Here is a 10000-nt window from a genome sequence, read left to right as displayed (position 1 = left end):
AATGGGCGAAAAATGATAGGGAGAAAGGGGTAGGTGGCACCACGAACCCACTTGAATAAGTAGGGCAAGAGCAGGCGGCGGCCCCGCCGACGAGACTTACCTTAATGGGAATTGCTATTTCGTTTTCTATGGCATCCCGTTTTAGAGTTAAAGAAAATGTGTCTATGTTATTAAGGTTTTAAGCAGAGACTACGTTAGATTCACTATTGAGTGTTTCAGTCAATCCGTGGTCGTCATTAGCTTTGTGTCGGGGACAAAATTAGAGGCTAACAAATCTTACCAAGAAATATTTTACTTTTGATTAATTCAAAGACTCACGTCGTGACCTGGCACCATTATTCACACTTCGTGTGATTTTCCTCTTAATAAAAAAGAAAAGTCATTGATTTTGCTCATACACTTTTCTCTTTCAAAAGGAATATAATTTTTCTCTTCTAATCTGTCATGGACTTCCAATTCATATACTTTTTTCTGCCTGCCATGCTCTCCTTGAAACATTGATCAATTGAAAATAATATTCACTCATTCGTTCTATTCATATACTGAACTTTAGGCGATACAAAACGTGTTTTACCACAAATTCTTTATTTAATGTTAAAAAAAATTTACTCTTTTTGGCAAGGTTTTTGTTCCAAAAAAGTTATTAGAGTCCAGAAATCTTTACAAATCATCGTCTTCAACGCCAAGTAATGCAAAGAACCTGCGAAATTCCGCCACTCGTTTTTTAAACACTTTGTCTTCGAAAAATCTCCACATGTCTTTAGCCTTCCTTCCCTTTTTGTTCTCATCCAAGTAGATCTAGGTCTCCCATATTATTATTATTATTATTATTATTATTATTATTATTATTATTATTATTATTATTATGGACCCTTTTTCCAACAAAACATTATTATTATTATTATTATTATTATTATTATTATTATTATTATTATTATTATTATTATTATTATTATTATTATTATTATTATTATTGAGTGGACCCTCTTTTCCAACAAAATTTAATATTATTATTATTATTATTATTATTATTATTATTATTATTATTATTATTATTATTATTATTATTATTATAAACAACCAAAATTCCTGCATTAGAAAACTTTCGTTGCAAAGCAACCCATATGTAAACTCTTATCTACGCAAGAATGTTTTCTTTGGATGGAAAGTGTATACACTTTCTTTCGCATGTCTTTTCTCTCTCTCTTTTGGAGGGAGGGGGGTGGGGGAGAGGGGATGGGGAAAGGTGTTCTTTATAGATGGTGGTTATACTGAAGTTGTTCCCGACCATTTGTAAGCAGCAATTCTCTTAGTATAGGCGTTGCTGAAGTTACGCCTGTCAAGAAAAAAAAAGATAAAGATGTCTATATCACGAAGTACTTGAATATAGAATCTCGTATTTATATGTAAATTTAACGACGATGCCTTGATTGATTGATAGACAGCCCGTTTTTTCATCTCACGTCTGGCGAGAGAATTATAAGGGTGTTTGCTGTTTTACGTCGTGTTAAATCTTCGTTTTTGTGCGCGCGAGCTCTCTTGGTCGTAGATTTAAATGTGATTCGGGGACATATATCAGGTGAGTGTTCCTTTGTATATATGTATATATATATATATATATATATATATATATATATATATATATATATATATATATATATATATATATATATATATATATATATATATATATATATATATATATATATATATATATATATATATATATATATATATATATATATATATATATATATATATATATATATATATATATATATATATAAATCACTCTACTATATACCAAGAACTGTCATTATATATTTTAGAGAGATTTGGAAAAACTTCAGAAATAGGATGGATAACTGAACTGAAGACTAAATTTTTTGTTTATTGTATCTTGCTTCAATTTAAGCTTTAATGAATTATATCACATCTTCAATAATTCACCGAAAAATAAATACCAAATGCTTAGGTGAATTTCCATGGAATTTTTCTTAATAATATGTGCAGATATTTGTCGAATTCTTTCCTTCTATGCATCAAATAACCGGAAGCATAAAAAGCAAGTAAAAACTGCGTCGAAGTTTCTTCGGCGCAGTCGTGTTTTCTGTACGTCGTATAATCAAGGCCACCGAAAATAGATCTATCTTTCGGTGGTCTCGGTATAATGATGTATAAGCCGCGGCCCATGAAACTTTAACCAAGGCCCGGTGGTGGTCTGTCCTATATTGTTGCCAGACGTACGATTATGGTTAACTTTACCCATAAATAAAATAAAAGCTACTGAGGCTAGAGGGCTGCAATTTGGTATGTTTGATGATTGGGGGGTGGATGATCAACATACCAATTTGCAGCCCTCTAGCCCCAGTTGTTTTTAAGATCTGAGGGCGGACAGAAGAAAGTGCGGACGGATAGACAGAGCCGGTACAACAGTTTACTTTTACAGAAAACTTTAAAAAAATTTCCGGAAAGGATTTGTTTCTGATTTACAACAATCCATTGTTTCCATTTACATTCTTTAATTTTCTTTCATTTTTACAAACGTAAATTGGTATAAAAAGAACAATGCAGGTTATTTTTTCCATTCCGTACAACCATCTCCCTAAGCACAATATAAATATAAGTTTCATTGTCGTATTTTTATTCATTTTCACTTTTCTAAGCAAGAGCCCGTGCTGGCATTTAGTCCACTCAGTCTAGACACGCGGCGTAATCTTCACCCTTTATAAATATGCATCGAGGGAAAGTTGTATTTCACACATTCACGTTTGAAAAACTGAAAGACGTGCGTCAGTTATTAAATTATAGATCTATAGAGTACTTTTTATTATTAACTAAAATGCATAGCACGCCATTCACATATTATTTTTACTCATAGACCATTGGCTAGCCCCTTTAACTCACAATTAATTAAATAATCACAATCAGGCCCAACAGTGTATGATTCCTGCCCGCCTTTCACACACCTTAATAAATACTTATTATGCTAAATTGCTCATCTTACCTTTGGTAAGCAGGTACGTGTATACACTTTCTGTGCGTAATTGTATATACAACACTGCACCCGTCCATATCCACTTTTGACAGGTCATCAGCAAATATTTGTTACACTAAATTTCTCCTCATAATATCCGTAAGAGAAGCGTAAATATTTCTCCTTCGCATGAATGCGTATCAGTCACTAGCAACCGCTTATCTTCAACCACTGTTAACAGGTTCGTACAGCAGGAAATCATCAACAGGTCCCTAGTTTTAGGTGTGTTCATCAACTAGTCCTTGTTGTTCGTGCATTCATCAGCAGGTCCCTATTACCGGTATTCATCAGCGGGTCATGATTGCCAGTATTCGTCAACGGGTCCATATTGTGTACATAATCTTGACATACTCTTCAGCAGGTCTTTACCGTTGATGAGGTCATCAGCAAGACCATTTTGTTATTGTTGGTGTATTCATCAATAGTCTCCTATTACCGGTATTCATCAACGGGAGCGGGTTGTGATTGTTGGTATTCATCAACAGGTCCTTACTGTTGGCATATTCATCAGAAGATTCTTATTACTGGTACAGTCATCAACAGTGCCACATCTTAGCTATTCATCAACAAGTTCGTATTGCTGGTGTATTCATCAGAAGGTCCTAATTACCGGTATTCATCAACAAGTCCTTGTTGCTGGCGCATTCATCAGAAGATCCTCATTATTGGTACAGTCATCAACAGCACCATATCACAGCTATTCATCAACAGATCCTCATTGCTGGTGTATTCATCAGAAGATCCATATTATCGATACAGTCATCAACAGTACCATATCTTAGCTATTCACCAACAGGTTCTTATTGTTGGTGTATTCATCAGACGGGTCCTTATTACCGGTATTCATCAGAGGGTCATTATTGCCAGTATTCATCAACAGGTCCTTATTGCTGGCGCATCCCTATTATCGATACAGCCATCAACAGGACCATATACCCGCTATTCATCAACAGTTCCCTCTTCCTCTTCATCAACCACAAACTCACCATCCTCATCATCGTAGAAGTAACTCTCGTCAAAAGGGCCTGCGTCGGGATCGAACCTACGGTAACCGTGGAAGTGGTACCCGTAGGCGGGGGCATTGATGACGTCGACAAGCCCGGGGGGACGATGGTTGTAGAAGGACCCGTGCCCGTGGGGAGGGCGGGCCACGCCGTTCACCACGCCGAATGCCCTCCGGGGTATGAAGGACACGAAGAAGCCTTCGGGTAACTGCGGGTAGGGGATTTTAAGGTTACAGAGAAGTGGATGTTAATAATTAGATGTTTATTTGATTCTTCATTCCTAATTATTATTATTATTTATTATTTTGTTTTAGATAACAGGGCAAAGTTAGGCTGTGATGATGGCTGTTATAAGAAGATACATATGATAAGAAAAAAATTCATAAAGGGTATTCAGTAACATGATTTTTTTAGATTTTATAAACAGGCAAAATTAGGCTCAGATGATGGCCCTTTCTACGAAGATATATATATAATAAAAATTGACGCGTGACATATCAGTAAAAAAAATTATATAGAATAAAGTGTGATTTTCGTTCCGAAGTTGGATTTACCCTCCCGTAAATAAAGTAATGTAATAGAAAAATCTAACGTTTTGCCTTGTGCCTGTAATGTGCTAATTCTAATTTTAAAAGGAATAACGCGTGACATATTAGTAACAAAAAACAATAATTTCATGTGGAATAAAGTCTGATTTTCATTCCAAAGTTGTATTTACACTCCTGCAAATATTACACTAAAAAATCCCACGTTTTTGCCTTGTGCCTTTGACATACCAATGAATATTCTGTATAGAATTGTTTTATTCCACTATATACATCATCTTGTAAGGGCTCTCATCCAATCCTAATTTTGTCTGTTGTCTGTAAAATCTAAAAAAAAAAAAAAACTAATGAATGTTCTTTATGGATTTTTTTGTTATTCATATGTATCTTCTTGCAAGGCTTGGTAACAAAACCTGAGGCCGAATTTACCTGGAAGGGCATGATGGCAGGACCCAGGTGAGGTTCCAGAATAAACTCCTCCATCTGCGTGAGGGGGCTGCCCGGCGCCCCTGGCTGGTCTGGGGACTGCTGCTGCTCTTCCAGGAGGTCTTCCTGTCCCTCCAGACCCGGAAATGACGGGTCTTCCCGCTTGGCCTGGGAAGCAGACTCTTGGATGAAATTCCCGAGAAGTTCTGTCAGCGAGCCGTTGGACACTGAAGTGAAAGACGTAGCTTTTATCATTATTATTATTATTATTATTATTATTATTATTATTATTATTATTCAGGAGATGAACCCTATTCATATGGAACAAGCCCACCACAGGGGCCTTTGACTTGAAATTCAAGCTTCCAAAGAATATTATTATTATTATTATTATTATTGTTATTATTATTATTATTATTATTATTATTATTATTATTATTATTATTATTATTATTATTATTATTACAAATTCAGGAGATGAACCCTATTCATACGGAACAAGCCCACCATAGGGGCCACTGACTTGAAATTCAAGCTTCCAAAGAATATTATTATTATTATTATTATTATTATTATTATTATTATTATTATTATTATTATTATTATTATTATTATTATTATTATTATTCAGGAGATGAACCCTATTCATATGGAACAAGCCCACCACAGGGGCCATTGACTTAAAATTCATAAAACTTCAAAAGAATATTATGGCGTTCATTCGAATGAAGTAGCAACAGAAGGTAATGAGAAATACAGAAAGAGGAGATCATATATCAGAAAAAAACAGATAAATTAACAAATTAATAAATAAAAATGTAAGTAAATATTAAAAGAGGATGCAATGCTCAAGGAAAAGTTAAAGTACCTTTTTTATTCTTTATTTTATTTTTTTTAAGGTTAGGCGGACACTTGAGCAGTGTGATGACTAACAATATTTCAGTTGTTATTTTTAATATATTCTATTAATAGCAACGATCATTACCATTAAAATGATTTCAGTCTTTCTCGCCGTTACTTTGGTGGCGATAAATAGATAGATAGCTTTCAAAAGACATGATACTTGCATGACATGTCTGGAGAAAGTCTTGGGGGCCTTTACGTATCTTTGGGTGTAACAAGGACATGTCATGATATTGCCCTTTTTTTATATTAAATATGACGATATCAGTACTGCCAATGCTGCTTCTGCAATAGGTGCTTTAGAAAATACTGTTGTTTATACGTCAGGAATCATAAGTACGTGGTTACAATTTCTTGAATGTAAAAATCCAATATTGTAATTTTATCGAAGGAAGTCTATTTTCTTGAAGATATTTTGCAGATTTTGTCTTCTTAAACGGTAGACCTCTGTTACTACTACTAATACTACTACTATTTATATAATAATAATAATAATAATAATAATAATAATAATAATAATAATAATAATAATAATAAATATTCTATTGAATATTATGCAATGCTTCAGCTGCATTTATTTTGTAGAAGACTTTTTCTATTTTTATTTTTACTTCTCTTCAGTGGAGGTGCGTGAACAGCTCGCCTATATTTGTCATTTCATGGGGGAAAAGTCAAAATCTGGACTCTGCTTGTTTATATATTTATATATTGGTTCTATACAATTGTTGCCGCGACGCGTTTCATTACAGACCTTCTGTCATTAAAAGCTGAGACTTGCATCCTTCTGAATTTATACACGGGCTTCAGCGGGGCGTCATGGATGGCGAATTCTGATTGGATGCAGTCAGCGAACTTCAAATAGATTTCTGCGGCGAAGCTCGATCCTGACGGATCTTCGCAACCTGGGAATGTCATTCATTCCAGCGTTCCCATTGGCCTGCCGTTGCGTGATGTCATGCCGGCTGACATCATCGGTAGTTTGGCTTTTGGGCTGCGGACGACAGAAAGAGTGATCCAAACTACCGATGATGTCAGCCGGCATGACATCACGCAACGGCAGGCCATATCAGAACGCTGGAATGAATGACATTCCCAGAATCCCAGGTTGCGAAGATCCGTCAGGATCGAGCTTTAGAGAAATTTGCTGAAGTTCGCTGACTATCCAATCAGAATTCGCCATCCATGACCCCAGCTGAAGCCCGTGTATAAATTCAGAAGGACCTTGCAATCTGCCAGTCCTCTACTAACTCCCCGCTGGAGAATGACAGAAGAGTTTTATCGAAACGCGTCGCGGCAACAATTGTTAGAACCAACTGTATAGAATATATAAAGAAGCAGAATCCAGATTTTGACTTTTCCCCATGAAATGACAAATATAGGCGAGCTGTTAGCACGCACCTCCACTGAAGAGAAGTCCGCTAAGGAAAATAGAAAAAGTCTTCTACAAAAATAAATGCAGCTGAAGCAGCAATAATATTCAATAGAACCTGTTTAAAAGAGGGTCTGCTGCCAAATTACAATAATAATAATAATAATAATTGCTGTCTCAACGGCACTTAGCTTGTAGAGAGTCTTCTCTGTTCCACTTATTATGTTCTTGTCTGCAAGTTCAGTGCCGTTGAAACAGCAATTGTTTTTAATAACACTGCCCTAAAATAGGGACCCCTTCCAAATAATAATAGTAATAATAATTATTATTATTATTATTATTATCATCATTATTATTATTATTATAATTATTATTATTATTATTATTAGTCATTAAAATCTCATAATAGCACGAATCATAAAATGGTGAGGAAATCCTCAGTGTTGTAAACGTAAATATATATTTTAGAAATATATATAAAAAAGAGAGCTTTCGAGAACCTGCTCTCGTTTTTGTATGTATAAATTTCTAAAATATATACCTACATCTACACCACCGAGGATTTCTCCACCATTATTATTATTATTATTATTATTATTATTATTATTATTATATAACAAAAGCTCTTACCAAGATCATGCAGAAGAGCCATCCAGATCGACTTGCTGCGTTCAGAAGGTTCCTCTAAATTAGCCAGTAATTTATCGATCCTGACGTTGCCCGTGGTCAATGCATCCGCCCCTGAGGAACCCCCCTGGGAAGACTCTCCTCCTCTTCCTCCTGCGCCTGCTTCTGAGTTGAAGTCCGGAGAAGTGGCGTTTCTGGTCAACAACTCCAGGAGCTGGCTGATGGCTGACATGTCTAAGAGTGGAGGGAGTGTTTCGTCCTCTGTGATGGGAGCTTCTCGTTGGTCCTTTGGAGGAAAATAAATTAAGTTTTTAAATTATGGAATAGCTTGGTTTATAAGAGTGACTGATTGGTTTATGTTATCCACGAATGAGGTTTTGTTAGGATCTAGAGCTGGATACATAGAGCTCATGTGCATCATTCATTCATCTCATAGAATGGTATGTTTTCCAACAGAATCTAGAGTTATGGGGTTTCAGGGAATTTAACAGACTACGACTATAATGCAATAGCTTGGTCTACAGGAGTGTTTGATCGGTTTATATCTTCCACGAATGAGGTCTTGTTAGGATCTAGAGCTGGATACATAGAGCTCATGTGTATCACTGCATTCATCTCATAGAAAGAGACGTTTTTAAACAGAATCCAGAATCATGGCCTATCAAGAAATTCAAGAATGAGGTTTTCTTTTGGGCTCTAGAATTGGATAAATAGAGTTCATGTGTATCATTCATCTCTAAGTAAGAGCTGTTTTCAAACAGAATAAAGAATCACGGAACTTCAGGAAATTTAACAGACTACAACTACAGCAGCAGTAATTCACTAGAGACAGTAATTCATTACAAATGTTCACCACTTACGTCATTTTCAGAAGTGTGGACAGAATGTTCTGCTTTCGGTAGTCGAGATCCAGAAGGTTTTTCTGGAGCATCTTCTGTAGGCGCAGGAAGCTGTGGCCGGAGATAATTAGTTACATTTTGTATCGTTTAAAATCGGTTACATATTTAAATGAATAGCGGATAAAATTATGCTATGTATATTTTCTGCTTTCAAAGGCGCTACTTATTAGCACAGTCAAATTAGCAATATACAAGTAATTTTCAATATTTGTCTGTCAAAATTTATGTCGAGATTCACAATTTTAGTTTTTTAAACAACTGGTAGAGCTCTATAAAGGCTTCACAAATAACATCTTAAGCTATAGATGTAGTCTCATAGGAGAGGAGCTGATAAATGAACATTTCAAAGCTCTGCAAATGATATACTGAGCTGCTGAAGTATTACATGGGAGAGAAGCTTATGAATGAATATTTTTCTAATAAAGAAAATTCTTTCTTCCAGAACTTACGAAATGTGGAAGGGAGGAATTCCAGTTGTCTTCTAATAGACCTCTGTTCAGAAAGATTTGCCAACACGAGGATAATCATCAGAGACTTCTGTGGAACAAGATAAGGGGTAAGGCATATTAAACAGAGTGGGAGAGCCGAGGGCCATATTCCCGAGATGTATTCCACCAGCCCCGGTTTTTTTGCCATGCCCCTAGGTTAGGTTAGGTTAGTTTGTGTTTAGGGAAACATATTGAGCATTAATTTGGGTGTGGGAAACGTAATGAGATTATTTTCAAGAAAATTCTGTGGTTAGTTTTTAAGATATGCCGTCCCGCTTTTTTCAGGGAAAGGTCCCGGGTTGATGCAATGCTCGGTTACATATCGGGAAAATGCAGCCGGGGATGTTACTGCTCACACACACACACACAACACAAGAGAGAGACAGAGAGAGAGAGAGAGAGAGAGAGAGAGAGAGAGAGAGAGAGAGAGAGAGCATACTGTAGGTTAAATATCTCAGTGTAATTTCATAAATAATAAACAACCAATACAGCGGGGATGAATGTTAATGCACAGAGATAGACAAACAGACAGACAGAGAGAAAGAGCATATAATATAGGCTAATATCCTCGGGTAATTCCAGCAATAACCCTTTTAAATAATAAACAACAATACAGTAGAATTTCATTAAACTGACTGACATCTTCACTAACTGACACCATACTTTGTGTTCGTCTGAAAACTTGAAGGAGTTAAAAGGACA

General features: G+C 35.7%; 1 protein-coding gene across 1 annotated transcript; it reads right to left on the bottom strand.

Moving 5' to 3' along the window:
* Positions 1–2607: 2607 nt before the first annotated feature.
* LOC136826447 (uncharacterized) lies at positions 2608–5447 on the bottom strand. The gene is made up of 2 exons (XM_067083664.1): positions 5016–5447; positions 2608–4249 (listed from the first exon to the last, which is right to left on the bottom strand). The coding sequence occupies exons 1-2, from the start codon at positions 5265–5267 to the stop codon at positions 3977–3979; spliced, it is 525 nt and encodes a 174-aa protein (XP_066939765.1). The 5' UTR covers positions 5268–5447; the 3' UTR covers positions 2608–3976.
* Positions 5448–10000: the final 4553 nt, after the last annotated feature.

The sequence above is a fragment of the Macrobrachium rosenbergii genome, chromosome 41, assembly GCF_040412425.1.
Source record: "Macrobrachium rosenbergii isolate ZJJX-2024 chromosome 41, ASM4041242v1, whole genome shotgun sequence".
Classification (NCBI taxonomy): domain Eukaryota; kingdom Metazoa; phylum Arthropoda; class Malacostraca; order Decapoda; family Palaemonidae; genus Macrobrachium; species Macrobrachium rosenbergii.
The sequence above is the reverse complement of the archived record's forward strand: the minus strand, read 5'-3'. Positions and strand labels throughout refer to the sequence as shown.

Coding starts and splice junctions, on each gene's coding strand:
- LOC136826447 (XM_067083664.1), bottom strand. CDS start 5,267: ATGATAAAAGCTACGTCTTTCACTTCAGTGTCCAACGGCTCGCTGACA. Junction 4,250..5,015: donor CTGCCATCATGCCCTTCCAG/GTAAATTCGGCC, acceptor CCCTACCCGCAG/TTACCCGAAGGCTTCTTCGT.